The following is a 27,688-nucleotide window of genomic DNA, read 5'->3' on the forward strand; positions in this document are numbered from 1 at the left end:
TAATGCAACTATTACATTAACAAATATCCAGTGAAAAATATTCTGGTTTCAGATACATAAAAACCTCAGAGATATTTTAAAAAATGCTATTGCAGCATTTGTTACTAGAAGGAGCACCAGCTCTTCATATTGCCAGAACAGGTGGGGAAAAAAAAAGAAATTCATTTAAAGCTCCCCCTACAGCGAATCTATCAGAAGACTAAAACCATGTAAGGGTTCTGACAAAAAGGTAAATTCTTTTTATTTTTATGATCACAGATGTTTTGACAGTGTCTGCACATATCATTAACATGATCAGATATTAAGTAATGTCTCACTAAGGTATCTCAGCTGGGCACTGAAAAAAAAATTGAGGCACTTAACATCCATTAGATTTTGTCTGTTTGCTTAACAAAATCTGGAAGTGGGCCAAAATGTCTTAGACTCATTGGGTCTTATCTTGAAATTAACTAAATCTTACACCAATATTTAAAGTCTCTAAATTAAGCATTTTTGTTTCTCAATAAAACATGAACAAAAACGTATTATTCTGTAATCTAAAAGGAAAAATATCTTTATCTCAATAAAATAAAGTCTCTTTAAAATATTATTATAAAGTTCACTAGAAAAATTTCAAACTTATATGCAATTAATACCAGCTTAGCTTTCAGAAGACTTCTTCCTCATTTAATAATGGGACACCAACCAAATTTCTAACAAAATAACAGACAAGAAAATCACCTGGCTCAAGGCCAGGTCAGTAATTTTCCTGATTAGCTGTTTTTATTTGTGACTCCAGCTTGACCCTCTCTAATACACTAGGCTATAAGCTGTCTGATTTCCTAATAGCACAGGAAAAAAGTAAACCACACACAAGAATCAACACTGAAAGCTCTGCATTAATCGTTCACCTAAGCATTTTATGTTTCAAGGGTGCAAAGACATCTAGAGATGGAACAAACGTATATAGGTAAAGAAGCCATTGCATATGAATTCCAACTGGATGAGGAAAATAGCCAGCTAGACAGGAACTATCTGTGTCAGCAGCAGTGCTGCAGTAGACATCCCTTTGGATTTCACACCATCAATGGCCATTACCAACATTAATAACAGCCATCTGGCATTGCATAGCTTTATGTCTATATCTCATTGTTTGTTTCAATGGTATTTATCCATCCCTGGAGTTCTTCATTCTGAGAGGTAATTTGGAAACTTTTAGAGACCTGGATAAAGAAAACAAACAGCAGGCAATTAATCATGGTAATAGTGGTTCCAAAGGTCACACTATTACTTTCAGCAATGATACCAATCTTTTTCACTCCTCTAATTTAATGGGGGGCAATCCCTAATTTTATGGTCATAACTACTTGAAATAAAAGTTAACAAGAATGCAGTCTTGTAGGTAATGCCTTGACTAGTAACCCTGGAGACCTAAGAAGCCTTGCTTTCAAATAATGTCCCAAGATCATCACGTTCAGAAGTAACCATAAAAACCTGACTGCCAAAAAATGAAGCTGCATTAGTCCAACTGCTTTGGACCAAGTAGCCCTGCTGAAATGCAAGACACCTGTTCAGGGAAACTTGTGAGAAAGTAAGGATGTTTTCATTTCCCTCTACAGTGACAGGGAGTTCAAACAAAACCATCACAGGACATCTATCAATTAGCTTGGCTTCACTTCCTCTGTTCCAACTCAAAGAGTGCAAACTCGTGGGGTCTTGGAGGAGTCCAGGAGACAAGAAGCTTGGCTGTAGCATCCCAGTAACAGCCCTGAGCTGAGGATGGGAGTCCTGAAGTCACATGTCTATTTGCAGATCTGTATTTTGCACATAATATTATTGGAGAACTAATAAACTCAACAAACCACCACCACGTTGTACTTGACCATGAGCAGGCTTTATTATTATTATTGTTATTATTATTAAATAAAGTAGCTGTAGCTGAGATGCTTAATGCCACAGTACTGCCTCTGGGTGAACTATTCTCAAAGACATGCCAAAATCAGATCCCAAAAGGGGTTTCATTTAATGTCTGGACTCCAAAGGGATTTAAACAGAAGCTAGACACTGTTCAAAAGGAATGGCTCAAGCCATCTGCAAAAGACAGACGTTCAGGCCTCTGGAGAATCATCAGATCAAAGTAGAGTTTTCTGGAACACAGCTTTACAGCTGAGGCATCAGAGAAGGACAGAAGCTCCTAACACATACTTGCAAGTATCACGGACAGCTTAAGTCTCTGTCTTTAAGCATTTAAATACCTCTGCAAATATGAATACCAGAAGCCTAACTCTGTTGATGAAGCTTAAGCTCTTCAGCCTTATTTTAAATGTGAATTGAACCACTAAATTTTTTTTAAATATTTATCTGTGTTCAATTTTGACTAAATCATCCATCAAAGGGTCATCCCATGTTAGCCCTTCCATTCTGTATATACACAATAGATGTGTTTTACAGGAAAAATGGAAGAGGTGAGTCATTCCACTATAAAAAATATTTCCATTTTAATGTTGTTTCTATTATACATACTGAATTAGTTAAACAGGAGAAGTAGCATACCTCAGTTGGAGTTAAATTAATTTCATTCTAACAGTCAAGAAATACAGTGCAGTTTTATCATCTAGCATGCACTCTGTTTTTCAATGCCAGATTTTATCTTCAAAATAATAATTAGTAGTCATTTTAACACTTTCTCAATTATAAAGACTTATCATTTAATGGATAAAATTTCCATAAACTTTAGTGAATACATTGTGTTAGCCTATTAAGTTTGTATTATTTGGCTACTGTTATTAAATAATAATTGCATTCACTTTTTTACAATCAAAATTTTAAAAGGAGCTTTAAATAAAAAGGGAGAGGGAAGAGGCAGAGAAGATAAATTATGCAACTGAAAGGAGTGGTTGTTTTTCTCTTTGTCTCTTAAGCACAAATTCTTCTTCATTCTCCTTCCCAGACACCATGTGTTTCCAAAACAACTCATCACCAAACATAACAGAGGAGATAGGAACTTCTATTAGAAGTTAAACCTGCCAACTTGCAGAATGGTCTGAGCTTTCTCAAATAGGAAAAACACAATAGTACAGAGTTGTTAATAAATTAAGGAGAGGCAATGGGTGTTACCGCAGATGATGCAGTACACCATTTTAGGGATTTTCATTAGAATCATATATGGCTCATTACTTTACAATGTTCTTGCAACTTGCTTTAAGAAGTCCAAACTACATTTGGGCATTTAATAGCAGGGTTCATTTCACTTAGGATGGGGTGAGGGGGGGTGAGGGGGTGGTGGTGTTAAAGTATTTTTTTGAAGCCTACTATTAAAGGCCTGAATAAAGGGTCACACCTGCTGAGGGCCTCACTCCATTTGCAATTAGGTATCAGTGAAAGTTTGGAAAAATAGAAACTGCTAGAATTATTTATATCAGGGACTCACCTGTGCCAGTAACCTTTCTGCAGGATATTAGGAGGGGGTACAAGAACCCACAATGTATTCACGTATATGACAACATGCCACGACAAGAGAGCTCCCTTCACCTCCAGAGAGGCTTTTATTGGTCCCAAAATGCTATTTACTGTTACTGCTAGAAGTTCGCATTGGAAGAACAAGGTACCATTTTTAACTTGGTTATACTATTGAGTTTAATGATAGCACTGTGCTTACTTAGAAAGTGAATTTATCTTTTTGCTCTTCCCTCTGTCCATAGTATGTGGGGAGAAGTAAAAAAATATTTATTTAGTTTGGTCTGATAAGTAACAGTGGGAAAATAAGTAATCAGAAAAGCATCTAAATTATCTGGTGAGTTACACATCTATTTTTTAAAAAGATCTATGATATAAGAATATGGATTGGACAGGAACCATCAAGGTCATTGTTTATAGATTCCTGCTATCATATCCACCCATGTCAAAATTTCATACAGACAATAGTCTCTGTAATAAACATATTAAGAACCATCACTCCATGTGAAATTGTTTATATTAGCTATTCTGATCAGATCTCTAACAGATCACATCTTTTTCAAACAAGAAATCCTTAAGCAAGTCCAAGATACGATGTCTTTTCTGCCCTTCCCCAGCCCTCCCTGTCCTCCTTAATTCAAAACAATTCTCTCCTTTCCGTAGCCCCCATAATTTATTTCACACATGGAACATTTTTTACTTCGAAGCACCTTTCCAAATAATTTTATAGCTATCAGTAGACTAAAAAGTGCTTCTGTTGTTCCCTTGGCAGTTCTATTAGATTAAATCCATTAGCACACTCGTATATACACACATTACATTTTGAGCTCTTTTCTGTTCGTAACATGTTAACTATTATGATGTTATCCTTTCTTGTTGCCCATTCAGATTCTACAAGTTTGGATGTCTTAGTTTTCCTTAGCTTAGTTTCTAAATCTTCTTTTTCATTTTACTACTACTTTACTTCATCACAGGTTCTATATTCCTGACCCTGCTGCCTCAACACACTTAATTACATTATAGGCAACCATCTCTGCTCCTATTCAATATTCCGAACAGCTTCACTGAGTTTTAAATGCACAAAATGGTCGTTGCCACACACTTCATTTCTGGCTTCTGCAGTTGTGATCTTGTGCTTTGTTACTAAAAATAGAACTGCTTCCAACTACCTGAGCTGGAAAGCTAATTACAGAGCTGGTAAACAGTGCTCCTCCCTATTGAGCAAATGGCAGAGTAAGGAGTCTGCTAATGCACTAGGGCACACATGGTCCTGTGGGTCTTTGAAATCTATCAAGTGTCATTTATTTAATCATTTGTGACTGTTTGCTTCATGGATAAATTACTATTTAAGTAAATAACTGTTTGACTGTTGGATCAACAAATCGGGAGAAAAAGAACAATCAGCCCTTTTAAGGAAAAAGTATCCTAGCCTAATTCTCAGCTTGCACAAATCAGAATAATTTCACTGAAGTAAATAGCATATTGTTGATTTAGACTAGGCAAAAGTCTAGTTCTCTTATTTCCTGCAGAAGAAGGGTTATTAGAGGACTGACTGCAGCAAAGACTTTTCTGAAAGTTATTTGTCACATACAGGCAAGAACAAACAACTGCCACTGTGAGAAAGCACCTTCTTCCCTTAAAAGTACTCTCAGCTATGTCTGCAGTACAGCAACACATTGCCTGAAAGACCTTCCCTGCTGAAAGATCTTAAGGTAGAAGTGCCCACAGAGTTTAGGTGCTCCTCTGTATTTGTGAACAAAACACTGGTTTCCCTCCTCTGTGGGACTGATTCTTACCACATAGCCCAATACCAGCTTTGTTGGCAACTAGGTTTCAGCCATCACTCAGTCAATGGAACTCAACCAATTTTCAGCCATTACTGAGGCAACAATATATAGATAATACATAACCGACTGTTAGAATCGATGTGATACAGCTTCAGCCCCAAAGCAAAACTGTAAAATAGCCATTACAATTGTTCATCAAAAACACTTTCTGGGGCCAAGAGGGAATATAGCCTTCTGGAATTATAATTTTTATTTTGAATGCAGAATAGAGGAATAAAAGAATTAGGTAGAAAACCAACAGAAAGACCAATTTTAAAAAGCATTTCTTTTTCTCCTTCATAACCTCCCAAAAAATAGAGAGACAAGTAAATAAAACCTCCAAGACTGTACTCAACACATTAGAAAAGTTTGGTGGAGGAAAAGAGTATGCTAGTAAGCATAAACTATTTGCTCATCATCATGTTTCTGTCATGCACGGCTTATACTATGTACAGTGCATACAGGGACAGAATTGCTATCTGAGGTTAAATACATTATTTACACAGCTCTTTTGGGAGAGGAGAGGATGAGCTCCCTCTTCCGTCTCCCATCTTCATGAAAAAGAAAGTCAGGCTGTCCTCAGTCAAGCAAACTATCTCCTGTTGTCAAGGAAAAGCGGTTTGCCAATTTTTAGCAAAAATGATTGGAAAAAGGAAGATAAGATGGAAAACTGTGGACAGAAATGGAAATGTGTAGTGTAACGAAAAAGAAAAAGCAAGAAGGAGCCAAAAAAAGAGGCAAAGAAAGGCATGAGGAAGTCAGGCTACAGAAAATCAATAGTATATCAAGCTCTGCATATTCCGAAGAGTGGGAACAGAGAGAGTCCTCTGGCAGTAACAGCGAAGGGAAAAAAGACACAGAATACCAGCCTTCTCATCTTAAACGAAGAAATACAGAGTATAAATCTGCATACCACAAGGCAGTCCCACACTATCACACCTAAGTCAACTCTGACGAAGTCAATTCATGCACCAGGACTTGTGTAGTTGTCTTGTTAGTGTAGTGTTTCACCAGAACTGACACACCTTGTTTCTGTGGTATTCTGTGCATTATAGTGTGACTCTGGAGAAAGTCATATTCATTTCTTCACATTTAAAACCTAAGTAAGTGTGTGTGTGTGTATAGGACAGGGAGTTGGACAGTCATGAAGGAATGTGTGTGTGTGCTGGAATTCAGTGCATAAGCAACATTAAAAGTCATTTGAATCCTGGTTCTATCATCCTGTGTTTTCAGACCTTTCTTTCTGACCTAAATGACCACAAAGACAGTAAACAACATATTCCTAAGTTAGATAAAATGTGCTTATTATAGTAGGACAAATACCTTTCAAATGATAGTATATTCCAGAAAACAATCCACAAAAAAAGCATATGCAGACAACATAAGCAATATTTTCCCTGCAACTTGCTATTTCTCCCAACATTAGTTCTCACCTTAAGGCAGAGATGTGAGAACCTTTAACCCTGGGAGCCATTTCTAATTTATTCGTTCAGATTTCAAAGACACAACATTGACAGCCACTTTCCTCATGTGCTACACAGACCAACTTACACATTTAAATTACTCACGAGTATTTTTAGATGGTCTGCTTCTGTTGAGTTGAACTTGCCAAATTGATATGGCAAGTAAGGTGTGCCTCCACCTCTCTGTTAAGCTAGTACAAAGTTTCCAAACCCCTTGCCAAAAAATTAGGAGAAAGAAAGAAAGGAGGGTAAAAACATGGTATGTGAGGAAACTGTTTAAAATAAGTTGCTTAATTCTTTTAAACAGAAGTTGGCCCTACTGGATCTGTCTTGGGCAGTCATGAAAAAGGCACTTTCAAATTCACACTCCTTAATGAATAATGTTGTGAAACTTATATTATTCAGATCAAAAAATTACATATTTCACCACACAGGTATCACTCAAACTTCAACCTTCCTAATGAATACATCAGCATATACAAAGACTCCAGAGCCAGAATGAGATTAACGGAATAAATTTAGGGATATATTAAACAGGAGGGAAGGGGAATAACTAAGCATTAACACTTTCCTTCATTCAGTATCGTCTGAATCAGGAGCACTGATTAAAGAAGCACACATGTTAACGTGCAATACTGAAACATATGAAAAAGAACTTTATCCCATAATGGACTGAAGTACAGTAGTTTGCTGTATCATAGTAATACCAATTTCATAAGAGTTCATAACCATAATTAACTATCTGCTTATGCCTCAAAAACCTAGCAACCAGCTGTACCAGACTCCCTTAATCTACAGAACATTCATCAGAAGTACTTTCTGACTACTGACCAAGTTTCATACTACATAGATATTTAATTTTAAAAGCCCTCAGATGATGAAACATTCAAATTTTTCTCGACAATTCAATAGCTAAAAATCAGCTACAGTCTGGTCTCCACAGCACAGAGAGCTTGCAGGCAAGAACACAGGGTAAATACAGACTCCATTGCCTTACCTCAGCTATGTGCGGCATTGGGTTAAATCCACAGAGATTGCACACAACTTTCTTGCACTCTGTACACGTATTAAAGTTGGGGGGATCCTTAGAACCAATATTTAGTCCAGTTTTACAAAGGGGACAAGACACTTTAGGCTGGCTGGCTTGCTCCGGTTCCGACAGCCCAGCAGGTTTCTTAGCTTCAGCAGCCTGAGGCTTGCCATCGTTAGCCAAACCAGGTTTCTTTTCTAAATCAGATCCTTTAGTCGTTAAAACACTATCCGCTTTTGATGGCTCTGGTTTTTCAGTCGCAAGAGGCTTGGCTTCTTTCTTTACAGGAACAGCTTTTGGATGAGGCTGAGCCTGACCAGCCTCTTTGGGGACTGCCTGAGAGGCCGGTGGCTGTGATGGAGGCTGGGGCTGCTTCGCTGCAGGACCGGGTGCAGGTGGGGCTGATGTCTGAGACCCTGGCTGACCCGCTGTGGAGATTAAATTCGAGGCCTGGCTGAAGATTGAAGCTCCAAATCCGAAGAGTTTCCCAGTAACTGTTTCTTGCGGGGTCGTGGGCTGAGGTTTAGGGGCATCAGTGATGCCTCCCAGATTAAGGCTGAAACGCCTTGATTGCTCAGGAGTTTTCTGAGGTGGCTGGGGTTGAGGTGCCAGCTGTGCTGGTGCTGGCTTGGGACCTACCCCTGCCTGTGGGCCCTTGGGAGCTGGTTTGCTATCAGGCTTTGGGGACGGTTTTGTTTGTAACTTCTTAGGATCATCTTTTGTTTGTGTTGGCTCAACAGGCTTTTGAGTTTTAGCATCTGGTCTAGCACCAGGTTGAGACACAAGCTTGGGATCTGACTTCTGTCGAGACACTTGCGGAAGGGGTTTGGAATCTGGTTTATCCCCAGCTGGATGTGTGTCCTGTGACGGCTTGGCAAGCTCTGGCTTTGGGGAGTCTGCCACTTTCTGTTGAGTTGGTGGAGGTCTGGGACCTGCTGAATCCTGTTTCAGCCCTGGTGCTGCAGACGTAGGCACAGTGTCCGTCGTAGGCTTCTGTATACTGGGTTGGGTTTGCTTATCTTCAGCCTGTGTTGGCTTGGCCTGATCAGACTTTGGAGTAAGATCTATTCGCTGGGAGATCTCAGTAGGCTCAGCGCGTGGTTCTTTCAATTTTACAGGGGGAGACCCAGGCAAGGATGGTTGCTTTTTCTGTGGCAGGGGTTTTTTTGATTCTGCTAGCTGCGAAGGATCAAGTTTTGGAGAAGCATCTTTCTTTTGAACTGGCGGTGGCTGGGGAGATGGTTTAGCTGTTGAAGGTGGAATGGATGTCTTCTGTTTGGGTGGAGGCAGCTGTGGCCCAGGACCATGACCTGGTGCTAGGTCACCACCTAACGCTCTTTGCATCTGGCAGTTTAAACAGAGCCATTCCTTAATCTGCAGAAAAAAAAGAATTTTAAAGGTATTATAATTAAGCCAAGAGAAAGTTAATAAAATCAACATAAAAGGCTATTTTAGTATATGGCTTGTTGCAGTGTTTTGGACTTCTGTGTAAAAAGGGAGAAATATTACCACTAATATTGATTTGTGGTTAACATGCCCAACTGATTTTTTCATTCTTCTCCACATTCCTGCAAATCAAGCTATCGCTGAGCGTATGCTTCTAATGACTTCACATTCAGTTTACACACAGCTGAATATTAGAAGATAAAAACCCAGCAGAATGAAAAAAATGCATTGGAATGTCATGGGATCCAGCAGAGATTCATTTATAACAATGATTTGCCAGAATAGAAAAAAAAAAAAAAACACTGCTAAAATAGTTTGACACATCAAGTCTGCTGACAGAAAACAATCATCAGAATTAAAATGCAGTAAATATATAATTACCTTTAAGCATACATCTGTCAAGCTCTTCGTACAGCTTATGGTTTTGGTAATGGTTTAAATTACAGAGCACAAGTATTGGCAGCATATGTGTATCCAATGAATTAGGCACAGAGGTATGCATGGACACCATATATTACACAGACTCACGCTTTACCACCAATTTGAGGGCAAGTCTTCATTTGGAATCAGTGAGGAGCTTTGCCTAAGTCCTGATGGTATTTTAAGAGCCATAATTAGGTTTCCCAAAATTCCTTTGTTAATAAAAGAAGTTCTCAGGGTAATTATTGTTCGCCTGCATACAATGGGACCCTCCTTTCAACACAGAGGAGAAGGAATAAGGCAAATAATGTATTTACCCATGTTTCTCACCAATTTTAGTATCTCACAACTTTAAAAAAATTTTTTCTCCTTCCCAAGAACTACTACTTTAGAGGGAAACTGTGTTTTCTTATAAGACAGAAAAAAACCAATAATCCTATGTGGTCATCCTTCACAATCTGAGGAAGGATCAAAAAGGCTAAAACAACATGTGGTCAGGAAGCATCACATGCTATTTTCCACATTTTACATCTCTAGCAGAAACATTATAAGCAGCAAAAATGCCATTCAGTATGGCACAGAGTCCCGTGGGCCTACACCTGTGTGTAGATACTTAAACAGGTCATCTGTAGCTCTACTTCTCTTCTTTAGTCTGCGCGTCAAACGCAGTGTACCAGCTATGGCATTTGCACGCACCACTGCAACAGAGGGAAACTGCAATTAGGAGGACGCAGAATATAAGACTCAGATCTTTTCCCCTAAGGGTAAAGGTTTCTGGATCCTGTTTCTCACTCAGGTCTGAAATCTCTACCGTACACCATAGGATGAATCTGGAGGTACTACATGCAAAGAAAGATTTTGTCTGTGTAATTATCAGAGCTCACAGGAAGGAAAGAACTCTGATGTCACAGACTGAAGCAATGAATTCATTATTTTTGTGTGCTTTGCCAGCCTTGTATTTTTCCAGCAGCAAAAATTAAAAGAACAGTTGGATGCAGTTCCCTAAAACACAGCTATTCCAATTATTGTGATAAACACGGTATATACTCTGGAATATGAGCTCACTATTGCTACAGCTTCACAAAAAGATGCCCAATTTTGGCTCCAGCTGTAAGTTCACAGTAATCGAGTTAACATTCATAATAATGCTGCTTTTATCTTCCCTTTTCAGTGCAGTTTTTTTTAGATTGTTTAAACAATTCTCCGATCTACTTGCAACCCATATTGTAAATGACTGTTAAAAAGTGAAACCAACTGAAACAAAACTGGAATGCGTGTTTAAGCTCTGCTTTGAATTATTAAAGGAATTAAGTTCACAACTGCACAGAGGACTTGAGTAAAGATTACATTTAGCTTAACTCCCATTTTGTTTGATTGATGATCTGTTCCCCTACAAGTCCCCTGTCCAAGGGACAATTACTTGCAATAAGTAAATCTTAATTATGACACCTGATTTTAGATAGTAGTAATCTAATTTAATTAGATAATTAATAACATTTCTGGATGAATTCTTAAGGTTTTTCTAGAAGGTTTAAGTTTAATTAAAGGCCAGACTTAAGCCACATACTGTGAACATCCACCTCAGCTGTCACAGCTGTCTGGCATCGGCAAAGTGACTAAAGATTTCTTATATTAGGGAAGTGGACTCTCTTCTATGGTGGAGAAAGATAGGATCCTGTGAGGAGCTCTTTAATGGCCCTAAGAGAGGATTGTCTTTTCCCACTAACCACAGAAATTTCACAGAGATTTGGACCATGCACTTTTCATAGCAATTCACTACTGCTGCTTTTTTTTCACCCCTCCACTTGCCTCTTTTTATGTTGTTTTTTTTTTTTAAATGAAAGTGCTGTACTCTAAAGTGCCTACCTGCTCTCACTTAGCTTCCAGGAAATCTAATTTTAAGTCACTATGACACCTGTAAGGCCCCAAACAAAGTAGATGTAGGGTTGGGCAGGGGCTACAGAATAAATAGTCTGAATAATTCTTATGTTTAAGGTGTCCAGATTCCAATTGCATTTATAAGTATTTAGGCTTGTCTTCAACATGCAGCAGGTCCAGTCTGACTCTACTACCTAACTGGAGTCCAAACAAAAGTTAATTCTATACGTTTTTCAACACAATCTTGTGCAGAAGACAAAATCTTAACTCTCAACTGTTATTTTTTCCTTATCTTAAAAAAATAACTATATACATATATACACATACGTGCACTTTCAGTATTAAACTGAAGCCTTTAAAACTAAAAATGAGTTTGCTACTCCTACAGCTGAACTTCAAAATGGAAAATGTATGAAGTTTTACTTCACTGTATTATTTTTTAAAATCTTTCTGGTTTAGACATAAAATTCCTCCCATGCATTTTAGTGGGAGGAATTAAGTGCCAAAACCCTCAAGTCATTATAGCTTACACACATCATCTTCAAACAAATACAAAACTGCACCAATTGTAGTTCTGTGATTGGAACTGCAGGAGTTCAAAATTAAGTGCATAACATGATGCAGTTTTGCATCAAACACTGTCTTTCTACTGCAATTACAGAGATTTTCCATAAACTTTAACGGGAACAGGCTTCTGTTAAATACAGATGCTCTTACACATTATTATAGATGAAGTAAAACTTACTGCTGATGTAAATATCTAAAATACTAATGTTTGTCTATCCTTAAAGATCTTTCTCGACAGCAGTTCTGTGACTTTCTTGTTTCTTTCTCCATATTACTCTTATCTCTACCTAGAATTAAAGGCAAAAGTTTCCAGGGCAACATGTGAGCTTTTGCAGTTCCTGTCTACTGGTAAAGGAGATCCTTCTTCGATGCTGAGGATCCCAAGCTGTCTATCTTTATACTGGTAGATAGGGGTTGAGCCTGGGTTGTCTTTCTAGAAGAAATCCATAAGTGATTTTTCTTCATCCTGAGACCCATGCCATTAAGTGCTATGACGAGTACTGTAAATTTGGCAGATTTCATGCAGTATTTTTTTCAGATTTCAAGTACTGAACACAGAAAGTGCTACCTTGCTTTCTAACTCACTGATGTAGAAACTATATGCCCTCATACCAACAAACAAGTAATTAAAATATATTTTACGTATTCATCAATCATAACATCTTAAAAAAGCTTCGTAAAGACTCTACTAGTTGGAAGCACCAAATGAATTCATTCACAGTGTTTAAGTAACAACATCCATGGAGAATTACATTGAAGAAAATTATAGCACCGTGTTCCATAGCTCGCCTTTCTTTATGCATTCAAAATCTAACAGTTGGCTCCAATAACAAATATGAGCTACACTTCAGTTCTCCTTATCCCAAACAAAGCCAACACAACTGAAGGCAGTCCGGAGCCTACTCCTTTCTGCAAAAGTGTTCAGATTTGTTCCAACTACACAAACCCATCAAAAGCAATAGGAAAACTGTCAGAGAGGGAGTGCATCGACTGGCATGCTCAATTTCTATTCCTGCAGATGATGTAGGGGAAGAAGAGAATCCAGCTTGATTCTAAGATTCCAGATGTACATGAGAAAGAAATTTTGTCTTGCAGATTGAACATATTTCATATAAAAATTACTGGCACACAATATGAATGTAGCTCTCAGAAGCCATTTTAACAGACCTTTTGCAGAACAGAGCCGCATACTCAGGCAATGGGTCTCATTCTCATTTAGACTAGTCATTTGGTGCTATAAAAAGGAACTTTAAGGTATGCATAAAATATTAACATCCCTTTACATCACACCACACAAATGTAAAGATTTATAGAGCCTTTACATTGCCACAGATATGTAAATACACTTCCCTGACATTGCTCAGCACTGCCCCAAAGCTTTATTGACAAAATCAGTTTCTAGTCTGAAAATACATCAGCTTATTTGGTTCCTGACAATTTCAGAGAGGAGTGAGGAATCCAGATTTCACTCTTAGCAGACATTTCTGCCAAGATAATGAGAAAAACAAGAAAAATAAAGCACTTGAGCCCATGATTTTATGCAGCTTCATGTAGGGTGGTAGAATACTGTAAGGGACAAGAAACCAGATCAGAAAATCCTGTTATGAACAAAAAAGAACAACTATCACTGAACAAACTGAATTAGTATGTCGACATACAGCTGAAAAGGTCTTCTAAACAAGCCTGGGAAATACTAGAGGCAAAGTTTTCCTTATACACCACCCTTCCATGAATAAAATCTCAGCTATTTGAAGTAATTACACCGAAACAAATGTTTAACTATTGTACACAGTATGCAACTGATCCTCATTTGAGGCAAATAGATCATGGCTATAAAATAAATATTTACCTTCCTTTCAGATATGAGATGTAAAAGGCAACTAGGGAGTTTATCAGGGAACACTGACTCAAGATACTCACAAAAATGATGCTAGGTTCTAGTAAGCAGCATGGTCCCCAGGTATTTTTTCCACAAACCACAGCAATGGTTACAAGCACTGTAGCTTTATGCTAAACCAGTATTTGAGCAAACTTTTTAAATAGCTGCTTTAAAAAACTATTTTTAAATGTTACTTAGCTATTTTAAAACTACTAAAAAACATGACCAGATGAACTGTGTTATGCAGTTATCACAATCTTAAAACATACTCCACTACTCCGCTTAAATTACTAATATAAAAAGCTATAGTTTGCATATGAATTATGTGTGGTTGGGGAACTATTATTTTACAGCTTCTATAATTAGAATCATAAAGCAAAACAGTGACCATAATCTTTTGACTTTTTTTTTTTTTTTTGAACAGCAGTATTACAGAATATCTATAAGTTAGTTTTTACAGCCAAGCATGTGTTTAAGCTGCCCCATGCACAGGACAAGGAAAAAGACTTTTAAACACAGCTCAGTGCACTGCATCATGCATCACTTCAACAAATGCTGATTGCTTTCATTAACTGCATTGAGATTTAATATACTAGAAACACGTGAATGATTAACAAAAAAATGTAACTGCAAATCAAGGCAGCAGCAAAGAAAAGGTTAACAGAGTTCATCTGTGCTGCACAGAGCGCATCCGAGTGACTGTCGCTGGGATTTGAAAACAGATTATGCTGTCTGGTCAGAGCAGGGCTGGGCCATGCTTCCTGCCCAGTGATTACCCAGCAAACAGCATCTCTACATCACGTGGCCTAACATAGTAGTAAATTACAGTTGCTGAGCAACAGCAATACTGGCGCAGATGGCTCACTGCAGTTGACATCTTTAGCTATGCAGATTAATTTATTATTTACTTGTGTTAAAAACTGGACAGGACAGTTTTCTGGGCTAATGAGAAAACACTCCAACATAATGTAGAATATTGCCCAATTAAAATATTGGGAAACTATTTGCCATGCATAGGTGTTTGCTTCTTTCTATGTTGTGCCCCTTTCATAAAAGGGAGAAAAAAATAAAAAAGTGAAGAAAAATCCATAGGGCATCAATAGTAATAATACATCTAATCCTAAATGTAAGCAGAAATGTAGGCACATAGCCATCCTCTGAGAGAAAAATGGTGTGGGAGTGTGTTTAAGAATATTCCACAGAGAGAAACAATATTCTGTAGTTCTATAGCCCTTCTATCTGAGGATCTTTACAATTTTCCCAAATGTCTATGTGGCACTTCTAGCTAGGGGCAAACTAAAGGAACTATACTAACTTCATTTCATCACAAAAATGGTGAATATTCTCAATTTCCATATAAATTGCAGTATTACTAATACTGGAACACCCCAAGTTCTCTTTGGACGAAAACAAATATTTCACACAGAAATATTTCAAACTTGGATCATTTTTAAAATACAACTAAACAAGGCTTGTTTGAATCCGCTCTCTGATCAGTTTGAACCCAGACTAAACTCCATCCTCTTTTACAGAACACCTCTAGCTTTACTTCGGCATAGTTAAGAGTTGACATCTAAATTAAAATTTTCAGAAAGTTAAAAAAAGCTTTGAGTTTTGTTAGGGGTTTTTTTAACCCATTTTTTTACTACTTATGATTATAAAAGCTGATGGTCAGATTCAAGTCCTTAATTTTTTTCTACTTTGTTTTGCACTACTTAACTAACTCTGAATATCCCGCCAAGTCTAAGCTTACATAGGGCATACAGTTTCAAAGCTATTTTTCCTAGTATTAAAAAGCTTAGACTTTGTGGCATGTCACTATCCACAGTAATGGCAGTTTTATTTTTGTTTATATGTCATTTCCAGTCCACGTTGCATTCTGGTTCTTATGCGCTGTTACAACACCACAGCAGGGTCTAGACTGTAAACCACAGGGAATATTTCAATTCAATCAATAGCTTCCTTTACTGTCATGTAATCAACGAAGACTTAATAGAGTCATTTCTATTAATTTTACTGTAAGTATAAGCAAAACTTATCTGGATTCACCACAAGAATTATAGTCATCTTCCTTATACGAATAGTATTTTAAATTATTATATATTCTTCTCCCTAAACAAGCTAATAATAATGATAATAACTGAAGAAAATTAATGCATTTCTGACTGTTTAAATTCTCTTTAGTTACTGAAAATACTTCATGCCCAAGTATCTGTTACTGTTTAGGATACTTGGAGATGCAGGACATCAATAAAAACAAATACAAATACTAAAAATCATTATGAAGATTTGAACCAAATCATGACACTCTCAAATCACCAAAGGTTGTGATATAATTGTACATAAAAATGGAAGCAGAATGAAAGAGCAAAAAAACCAAGGTTGTAGTATCTACAGCAACTGCTATGGAAAATTCCCAGCTCTTACAAAAGAAGAAAAAAAGAAAAAAGACACCATCCCCCCCACCCCAAATTAAAAAAAAAAAACAAAAAAAGGAAAATATTTTCAATTTGGATTAAAAAAAAAATTCTTTCTCCTGTTGAATTGAAAAAGAAAGGTGTAAATACAGTAAAATGTTCTACTTGATCTGAAATCCTACACTCCACTTTGGGAGACATGACCCTTTTTTTTTTCCCCCCTCCTCTTTTCTTCCACTAGGATTAAGTCAATTTTGATACAGACATGTTGTTTCAAAAACAGTCAGAACCAATAAAATAATTTTTAGAACTCATTTTACCTCCATCCAGAAGAGCTTTTGGCAAGTAAACAAATCCTGCATCAATATACACAGCTTCATATTATCTGAATGTGCAATTTTCAGCAAGTATCCAAGTAAAAAATTATACCTGGCTCCAAGACTAATTTTAAGTGGTCTCTTAAAAGCATACTGAAAGAGTGGATGAAATACAGACTGATGTAGATGAAATCCATGAAAAATTATCCCTCCCAAAAACTACCTAAAAGGCATTCACATCTGCACACATACTCATCAAGGATGGGCTCACGCAGCAGAGGTCACACACAGCCAATTTTCCAATATTAACAGCTTTAACACTCCACTTGATCATCAACTTTACAGATGCCCATCATAACAAATGTTATGATATATTATACCTTAAACCCTTGCTCACTCCGTGTTGTATGTAACTTCCAATAACTAGTTCACAGGGGATGAAAATTTACTCCAGCTATCAAGCATACGCACTGACGATTTTGACTGAACTACAGTAGTTCATGCTTTTTGCCTAGCTTTATCAAAAACTATACGTAAGTGTTTAACAAAATGCATAGTCCCTCAGATGTCTTTGTTCATTTTCAGAAAGCCTACTCCCATTCACATGTTCTAGACGGCTGAATCTTTTTTGGGGGAAGTGCTGGTTTCTGTTGCTAATGGCTCACAGGAGTGGTTTTGACAAAATATTTTTTTTTAAAAAAAAAAAAAAAAAGGGAGAAAAATAAATTACCACGTAATAAATACATACACACCTGCTACAAGGTTCTGATGTATGTGAAAGGAAAATGGAATAGAGTAACAGTCATCAAACCTGTTTATATAATTTTTCCCATTACTTTATGCAACTGTTGCTAGGCAGTCATGTGCCATGGTGATGAGTGGAGTGTGAATACCTAGACAGATTAGAGAGACATATGTTACTGAACACGTTATGTATGGTGTGTTATCTCTCTAGACTGCTGTACAAAACCAAGATACCAAGTATCCCTTTTCCCCAAGGGGACCGCAATGTCAGATGGTTCAGAGAAATAGTTCAAGGGGTCTGACCTTATGGCAATACAGGTATCACTTTCTGCTCTTAGTTACACAGTTCTCTCTAGTGAGTTAAAACAGACAGGGCACATGTACTACTGCATTTTAAATAGAGGTTTAAATGAAAAGAATGAATAAAAATTCAAAAAATCAGCACTTTTTATAGTGGTTTTACAATGCACGCAATCTACTTCCTGAGCCAGTTTGTAAAGCCTGCTATATTCTTTCCAGAATCAGCTAGAAATATAGAAATTTAGAAGGATCTATATTGGAAAAGTAATTCACTCTGTTAGTTATGAAGACTGAACTATCCTGTAAGAAACTTGTAAGAATACCTTAAGAAGATAGTTCAAGGAGCTGTACAGGGGAAAATGTTAGAGAACAAAACTAACATAAATTCTTTTCTAAATAAATGCTTTTCACTCTTCCCACATCCAATTTGAAATTATTGCTTTCTGATCAGTAATGTGTTTTAACATAAGCAATAAGCACAATGACTATAAAGGGCATGGGAAAGGCACAACACAGGATTACAGAATCATGAAACTTGGCAAAAAGAACAGCAGGAGAAGTCGAAGTATAACAGTAAGAGGTGAAGATATAGCCTGTAAGTGCATGGGTAAGAGACAAAGACTTTTGGACAATAACACTTCAGGAGAACTTAAAATAAGAGAAGCCAAAAGAAAAAACTTGCACTATAATCAAGAAGACTGACAGCTAAGACACAAACCATGGTTTTCATGCTAGACAGGAAGAAATGTGTAAACTATCATAAAGGAAGAATCAGAAAATTTTGTTAATAATCTAAAGGGAAACTAGAAGTAAAGTTTGAGAATAACTGAAGTGGGAACCTCTGCAGCTGAAGTAAGTCAAATTTTTATATGTGCCAGAGCAGGTTCTATTACTTTGCTCCAACTGTTCAGTAATAAAGTCAGATGTGATTTTCGTTGCACTTCACTGCAGATTGGAGCAGGACACCCACAATGAAGTTTCACCAAGACAGCTGGTGGTGCAAAGCTGAGCAAATGAGAAGAGTCTGAGTGGGTGTCAGAAGATTGGAACTAATAGCTGAATAAATTAGATGTCCAATACCTTCATTACTGAAATGATTTCATCATGAAATAAATGCATATCCTGTGTTTATTTCAATGTGTAATATGAAATTCAAATCTGCTTTTACATATGTATGCAATCAGTTAGTCTTAAATACAGCTGTATTTATTGTCTTAAAGTCCTGAATTTCACACTTACAGAGTACCCGCTTCAAAAACTAGTAGTTATTCACAGAATTTCCAAATACTTTGAGATCTTCTTATATAAACTCTCTTTCTCTCAAAATCCATTTAATTTGAACATACCAAAGTTGTTGACCAATTCCAGGTGAAATCTGAAGTTTTTAAAGGAAGAAAAACTTGGAACTCCAGGAATACACTACAGAAATAAACAACGTAGCACCCACAAATAAATGTAAGAAATTTTGGTCTAAAAACATTCTGTCAGAACTTGAAGGTAACATTTTCTTACAAAAGTTCCTCTTTGACTTTAACATCAATGTATCACATCTCTTGTCCGTTATATATAAATATATCTTTTTTTACCCCAAACTGTCCAGACAACATGCTTGATGACCTTTCCTCATATAGGCTTTGATCCTATATAACCTTTGAGCACCTGGTTAGTTGCAGATGCTCTGAAATTTGTGCACATGGCTGTTCAAGTCACTTCTTTTCCAGTCCAAGCATTACTGCCAACTATCTCAATCCTGAGTTTCCCTAAACTCAAACAAGAGAGCATACTCCTAAACAAAGCAATGTGCTAGCAATGGTTACTGTGATTAGTCTTTCAGGTTTAAATTTACAATTTTAAAAACAAATCAATAAATAATATACTTGCTGGATGCAAAGAGCCTGCTATTTGTTACCAGGTACCCACTAACAAACATGCACACTAGAAAGCAACCTAACTGCTAGCGATGTTCTTAAATTATTGTGATACTGAGCAAACAGGTTGCCCAGAGAGGCTCCGAAGTCTCCATCCTTGGAGATATTCAAAACCAGCCATAAGCAACCTGCTTTACGTGACCCTGCTTTGAGCAGAGGGTTGGACTACATGACCTCCAGAGGGCCCTTTCAGCCTCAGCGATTCTTTGATGCAATTTTAAACATAGTGATATTGTTTGTTGGGTTCAAAATACAGTAGCAGTCTGTACTTCTTCCTATCAGTATCTCTGATCAGCTAAACTAATACCAAAACAAGACAAAAATAAGCTTCCCAAATACTCCTTCTGGCTATTTATCACTAGTTAGTCTTTGGTGCCAGGTCTGCTATGCTTGAATTTGTATAAATTGATAAAAGTGTTGGTACTGAAAACAAACCCAAACTACATTGCAAATTTAAAATTAGCATATCAGGATGTATGAGAAGCTGCTCAAGCAATAAGGAGAGATCAGACATTCATATGAAGCCTTATTCCCACACAGAGCAAGTAAAGGATATGTATAAGCACGTAAATCAAGCTACCACAAACATCAGGTTATAGTAAGTTCATTTGAAGTCCTAATATTACTTTCTATGCCATTTCTATGTTATATAATTACAGCAAGAATGGTGATCAAGGTTAGAAATAGTCCATAGAGATCTCATTCTTAGCATCCCACAAGAATGAAATAACCTGAGTATTACTAAGTTAAAACTCACAACTCAGGCTTTCAGCTAATGAACACTCAAACAGTTACAAAGCAAATCCACCCCATATCCTTTTCCAAAACACCCACTGGAGATATGAAGAGTCATTTTTATGGTTTTTTTGCTTAGTTAGTTCTTATAGCAACAAATTTTATTTATTTATAAACATAATAGCACATGACTATTGCGGTCAGATTATAAAGGTAGCCAGTGAGTGCTTGAAGTCAAGCAAAATGGCAAAAAAGTCACGGTGGGGTTCCTCCTCTTTTTCTATGAGGAGATGAGAACACACTTCCAAACATTGTACAAACAGAGAACCATTACCTTCTTTTTTCCTCAACTTCACCCCCTTTTACTTGTAAACAGTTTTCCCAAATAGCATGATTTTTTTCACTGAACTTCTTAAGGCCTCAAGTGATCATGATGACACATTGTAACACATCCAATGTTTCAGCATAACAGAGGTAAACTTAATTTTCTGCTCTAGTAGCGAACATCAGTTTAAAAACTACTCACCTCTGTTATATGAGGATTAGGATTGAATCCACACAGGCTGCAGACTACAGTATGACACTGTGTGCACGTGTTGTAATTGGCCTTTCCTGGAGCATGCAGCAGCAGTTCAGTGGTTGTGCAAAGAGGACAGAAGGTTTTCTTTGGGGCGGACTCAGTGGGTTGGGTTGCACTGGCTTGCTTTTGCTGCGAGGGTTTTTCAGGCCCCGGTTGCTGGCCTGGTGGTTTTGTAAGTCCTGGTTGTTGTGGCGGGGGCTTTGTGGCCCCTGCAGTCTGAGAAGATGGTTTTGTAGGCCCTGCCTGTGGTGGCACTTGTTTTACAAGCCCTGTTTGCTGCGGAAGTGGCTTCCCAGATCCGGGCTGTGATGGAGGTTTTGCAGATCCTGTTTGCTGAGCAGATGGCTTTTCAGGTCCAGGTTGCTGAGAAGGCTGTTTTGGAGGCCCTGCTTGCTGGGAAGATGGCTTTACAGGACCTCCTTGCCGTGCCGGCTGTTGAGATGGTTGTTTTACAGGTCCTGGCTGCTGCGATGCCGTTTTTGTGGGAGGTGGTGCTTGGGATGACGTTCTAGCATTGTCTGTTTGCTGTGGCGATGGTTTTGTTGGGCCCGACGAAGGTTTTGCAGAAGTTTGCTGTTGAACAGGCTTTGTTGGTTCCGACTGTTGGGGCTGAGATTTTTGCGGTCCTCGTGGCTGGGACGGTTGTTTCGCTTGTTCTAGCTTAGAGTCTGCTGGGTGACCAGGGCCTGGTTTCTGAACTTGCTTTGGTTCCCCAGGCTGCTGCTGAGGCACTGGTTTGGAAGACTCAGTTTGCTGGGGGGTAGGTCTGATGGGTCCTTGTTGTTGAACAGCTGGCTTTGGAGACTGCTGAGCTGGATGTTTTGCAAGGCCCCTCTGCTCCTCAGGTTTCCCTTGCTCTTTTGGGGTAACTTTTTGTTTCCTACCGGCTTCTTCATTGGCTGCATCTGAATCTGATATCAAATCAAAAGGACTGAATTTGTTCACAACTGAAGTGACTGCACTCAATGGATTGGCTTCTGAGAGAAAACTGGGCATCATACTTGGCTTCTGATCTTCTTTAAAATCAGTCCTGGACTTTGATTCCCTTAGACTAATAGAAGAAGGGCTCCGTCCAGGTGCCCGTTGTTCTGTCTTCAGCACATCTACCGTTCTGCTTTTACTTAAACTTGGTGGTCCTGGATCTGGAGGCTTACCTGGTTGCCTGAGATGGTGGCTTGTATCAAGCTCAGGATGTCTGCAGACAGAAAATGTAATAAAATTAAAATAATGCAGAGTACTAGAAAAATGAGATAAAACAAGATGTATCTGTGGCCCTGGAAGTGCTCTGGTAACACTGTGAAGTTTCTCGGGTGCTTAAGTGTTTGCAAGACCAAGGCTTATAACATAAGGTGCACAAAAAAGTATTTAAATAAAAATTATTGTTCTATAAAGGCTTATACAAGTATTCACTCATAGACGGATTTGTTATTCAGAAAATAATCTAATAAGACAACAATATTTAACCAGATAATTTTCAGAAATCTGAACAACTGAAAGGTACCACTTCCTATTTTACCTAAATCCAAATAACTAACTCTCCACTCTATCCCTTGGGATACAAACATAAGGAGACAGAGAAGACTAAAAGAAACAAGAGATGTCAGAAAATTAGCAGATCAAAGCATAGCCGTACAAGAAAAACATTACACAACACAAAATGTTTAGGAACTTGTCTTTTGGCTACCTGTACAAAGTTTGGATATTTCTACAATTCACTATGCAGCAAAGATTTAAACTCCTAAAATCCAAGCACATTAAGGAGTATATGCTTCTTTTTAAAGTATTTATTTTGCCACCCATCCACTCACAAATCAGAAGAATTTTCAATTAGATAAAACAGACACCAGTTCACAGAATTAGTCCTGAAGCTTTCTTTTTTTTAAATAGAACTACTGTAGGGCTTCCTCTCAGCATCACCCCAACAATTCACATTGCCCAGAAATAAAAATAAAACCTCTCATTACGTAAGGATTTTTCCCAGTTCTCTAACAATAATATTTTTCTGTGTTTTGATATAGGAGAAAATAAAAACTAAGCATGTAGGAACAAAAATCAAGATCATGTCTTCAGATGTGGCATAGTATTCTACTTGTTGCTATACTTGGCTGCAGCTGGAGGAAATAATATTGTATTCAATGCTATTGCTAAAGGATGTAGTAAAATATTCTATTCAGTGCTATCACTGCGCTTTTGCTGGAAGATACAGTGTTCTCTTCAGTGCCACAACAGTGTTGCAAATACAAAATTTTCAGGTTTCACTTTGGCAGATCCAGTTAACTGTGATCTTGTTTTTCCCGACATGACATTTCTTCTTGGGTATTCATAAGCAAAATAAAGAATCACTTATTACGTTTAACTGTATTCTTTAACTAAAAAATAAATAAATAAAAACCTGCACAATTCTGTTTAAGAGTTTTATCAGAATTCTGCAGAATTATATATAGTAGACACATTGAAAAATATATTTTACACTGTTAATGTTACCACAGGTTTATTATTATTTCTGATTAATATTTAGAGTTTTCATTATATGCCTAGCAACAGCAATATAAAAGGACAAAGCTAACTGATAGCAATATCTGTGCTCATAATTCTCACAATGTGGGATTTTCTCACAATCTTGTATCTGCAGGGGGGGTTGTAATTTAAAAATTTCCACATGAAATGCTTGTTAAGGACAAACTATTTCCAGCCTTCCATAACTCCATTTACCCTTCCCCATTCTTGTAAAATTATTGGCCATAATACTGGGAAGTTTACAACTACAGACTGACATTGAACAATTCTATTTAATCTGGAGAATCAGAAAGCCTCAAAAAAATAATCTTGGCTTTATTTTACAAGAATTTTCTTACTTTTAAGCCTCCTAAATCATGAAAAACCCACTACTGTTTTAAAGTCTTCAATCCAGACTCAACAAGCAAAATCATTTAGTCCACCCTCACTTAATTCTTTTCTTTTGCTGCTGTTTCTCCTCACTTTGGTCTTGATTCACAGAGCTCATCGTTATTCATTTACCTGAATATTACAGCCAAATCAAAGCTTACTTTGGAGTCAAGAGGAGATTTAACAAAAAGACTATTGGTCTCCTTCTTGAATGTCATAACTATAAAAACCTATTTAAAAAGGCATGTCTTTTTCCCATTCATCAGTATAAATAGTTTTAAAGAGAAGTGCAATAACTACACAACACCAAGATAGTTAGATCTTCTCATATCTACAGACAAGATACGTATAAACTTATGCACAGCCCTAGTGGCTAACTTTTTTTTAAGTCAATAGAGTGATGGCATTAACAAAAATACATATTTATTCTGGAAAATACACCATAAACATACTTTGTAAGTGTGACACTCAGTAAGACTTCTTAGCATTTCCTCTCAAAACGAAGCAAATTTTTTTCTGTTAATGTCTACTGAGAACAACTTAATGAACTGAACCCCGCCTACCCCCCAAAAAATCCAAAACAAAACAAAAAAAACCAAACCACTAACCAGCTGCATTAGATGGCTCATATATTCAGTTTGGTCATCTAATCCTTTCAGATGATGTGGAACAATTCTTCAGCAAGTGGACACTGACACAGTTAAGAAGTCATTCAATGAGGCTAGAACAACTGGTACTTGCTTACAAAGTGACTGTGTATGTTTCAGCTAAATCCCCTAACCATGATTTTTCTGAAGACAGGTAATTGAAATAGGATAGAATGATTTCCATAGGTGCTAAGCATCCCAAACTCTGAAACCTAGAGAATAAAATGTTCAAAGAAAAAAAACCAAAAAGGTACATCTGATTTAGGCAGTTCGCTTTAGGTGCTCTAGATCTAAATGCTTATATTAAAACGCATAATAAATACTTATTGCATTTATTTAGCTATTGCATTTTTGAAGACTTAAAAGCTCAAAGCCTACAGAAGTCCTAAAAGCTACAGCATGTATTTTATGGTGGTAAACGTGCAGCTATGTTTCCTGCTACATACATCACTTACTATTAAGAAGTCTGTAGTTGCAAAAATTGTTACTTCAGGATATCATCAATCATGAGGAATTTGTACACTTCAAGACTTGGGTTGCTTTAGAAGGGGAATGAAAGCATTTAGAATAGGAAATAATTATTAGTCTCTCAGGTAAGACTAGATAACAGCTAATGTTATAATGGAAATCACAGGGGAAAAATCCAGTTAGCAACATGAAAAAAAATCTAACAGACAATGCAATAGGGACACTGTCATAATGCTAGGCTATATAAACTGGAAGCCAGAATTCATGTTTTGATCACTATTTCAGTCACTTAACATTTGGATTGGCATAACCGCACTAGAAAAAAAGCTGTTGGGAACTACAGTTGTAGAGCATCAGTTAAGAGGTATTTTCCACATCTGATTTCTTTGGCCACACCAACTAAAAAAAAAGCTTGAGGATAAGGAATCTGAGCCTCAGCAGGCTAGTTCTTTACTTCAGTTGAAGTGTGGAAAAGGCTGATCCTTAGTCCTCACAGAGTCTTACTCCAAGGGTTTGGATCAGATTCTTAATAATTATTCCCATTGTTGGTAGATTCCAACAGCAAAGAAAGGTGTGCAAGATGAGCAAGTAAAACCCCAAAACAGGAGCAGAGACAAGTAGTAACCTCATTACAGTGTGACAGGCACAAACATGCTATGATGGGAACTGCTACATTCCCACAAGAGAAGCTAGTTGATAGGTTATTGAACTGAATGTTAAAATGTCAACTTTTAGTCAAAGTTAAAAGGCTGTAATTCACAAATATAGAGAGACTTTACTTTAAATGGAGAGTGAAAGTATGGTACGCTAACAAGATCAAAGTAGTTTCTGATGTCATAAATATGTTTGTAGGAAAGCAGCCATTTATAAATGCAGAAATATTCACATTGCAATGAGCTTAGCCTATTCTAAAATCTTCCAAGGACATTTACCTTACTTTTTACTGGAACATCAGCATGAAACAATAAATTTTTGAAGTCTTTGCTCGTAGACTGTTATAGAAGAGTGAATTTTGAGTTTAGTTTCACAGAACTAACCAATATGATTTTTTTTTTTCATTAGCGTCTATAGAAGCTGAGTTGAGCCCTGAACCAAATGGAAAATTATATTTTACATACAGTGTTAATACCCGTTTAATAATTATGCCAGACATAAAATAGGAAGATGTGATTTCCAGTTTTAAAAAATGGAGACCGTCATCTCAGGTATAATCCCAATGACTCCAGTAGTTTGCCCAAGGATGAATTTGGTCCCACCCTCCTTGCTTCTCTTCTCCTAGAATTCACTTATATAAACCTGACATTATATAAACTCAATATGCGTTTATCTAGGGTGAGGTCAACACACAAGAACCCTGCTCAACAGTCAGCCGAGGAGGCTCCTTCCTTTCAGCATCCTCCCTCAAGACAAACAGCACACCCGGCCACGGAGACGGAGAGCAACAGAGACGCCGGCCCCGGAGGAGGGGCCGGGGGAGCCGGCGGCGGGTTCAGCACCGCGGACAGGGGCACGGGCGGCGAACGGCGGGCGGCGAGCGGGGACGGCCGCCACCGGCACCGGCACCGCCGCGGAGAGCGCCGGGCCCTGGGCCGGGGCGGGGGAACGGGCTTGTTGCGCTGTCGGGCAGCGAATTTACTACGGGGCAGGGGAAGAAAGGGGAAGGAGCCTACCCTGGCCTTCGCAGAGGCACTACGAGGTAAAGCCATCACTATCCAGAACACTGACTCCCGTGGCAATCGGTTTAATCTATTAATCTATTATTCGCCTCTCTGTCCCCTTTCGACAAAAAAAGGAAAAAAAAAAAAAAGAACAAAAATAAGGGAGAAAAATAGACTGAAGCAGACCTCCTCAATCCACGACTATCTAATGAAGCCAAACGATAGTTGCAGAGCTTAAGAATTGGCAGAGCGATGCCTAGCAAATACATCATGCCCACAAGCTTTGAAAGCTCCAACAAGAATCTCCTCCTGCAGAAGGAGAAGCTTACAGAGCCCACCAGCCCTGGGGAGAGCTTCCCTGGCTACTATTATCTGAGCCGTGGGGCACTCCAGCCCCGTAAAGCGCACACACACACACACAGAGAAAACCGAAACGTCGCCTGCAAATCTCTCCCCTCCCTAGACACACAAACTACCCGTGCTCCGGAGCGGTGCGAGGGGAGGGAAGGGGAGCGGGCGCAGCCCACTGGAACCGAGGACCGCCGTTATTATTAGAAACCACCGGAGTGGGAAAAGCTGGAGAGTGCAGGCTCCCGTCCCAGTGCCCGCACTCGTGCAGCCGCCCCCTTCCCTCCCTCAGCCAGCAAAACGCAACGCCTGCTCCCGATGCGACGGGCCCGGCTCGTATTGCGACTCGCCCCCCGCCCCACCGCGAGAAAGACGGAGAAGGGGTGGGGGGAGGAAGGGAGGAGCGGGAGAAGGGAGATTTTCCGTGCATGCCTTTGCATGGGAGGCGGCTCCGCGCCGGCGAGGTTCCCTCTGGGCAGCCCCTGCGCCCTTGACATGACAGCGGCGATCTGCCTCCTCTCCTCCTCGCTCAGCTGGCTCAGGTCCGCCTCCACCCCGGCCGGGACCAGGCGCTCCAAGGGGGCTGCGGAGCCGCCGCCATCCCCGCCTGCCGCCGCCGCCGCCCCTTCGGGGAAGGCGCCCAGCCCTTCGCCTCCTTCCAGGCTCGCCTCGTTGCCCATGGCCCCCGCCGCCGCGGCTCGCCGCTCGCCGCCTCT

At 38.6% G+C, this 27,688-nt stretch overlaps 1 protein-coding gene across 1 annotated transcript in view; it reads right to left on the reverse strand.

The window, feature by feature from the left end:
• The window catches only part of PCLO (piccolo presynaptic cytomatrix protein), a 367,233-nt gene extending 339,581 nt beyond the window's left edge, over nt 1–27,652 (reverse strand). Inside the window, 3 exon segments of the mRNA XM_010580944.1 lie at nt 7,722–9,128; nt 20,912–22,160; nt 27,405–27,652. Coding sequence (XP_010579246.1) covers nt 7,722–9,128; nt 20,912–22,160; nt 27,405–27,652 — 2,904 coding nt within the window.
• Between the last annotated feature and the right edge of the window lie 36 nt (nt 27,653–27,688).

This window comes from Haliaeetus leucocephalus, unplaced genomic scaffold, assembly GCF_000737465.1.
Source record: "Haliaeetus leucocephalus isolate CR32 unplaced genomic scaffold, Haliaeetus_leucocephalus-4.0 Scaffold751, whole genome shotgun sequence".
NCBI classification, from domain to species: domain Eukaryota; kingdom Metazoa; phylum Chordata; class Aves; order Accipitriformes; family Accipitridae; genus Haliaeetus; species Haliaeetus leucocephalus.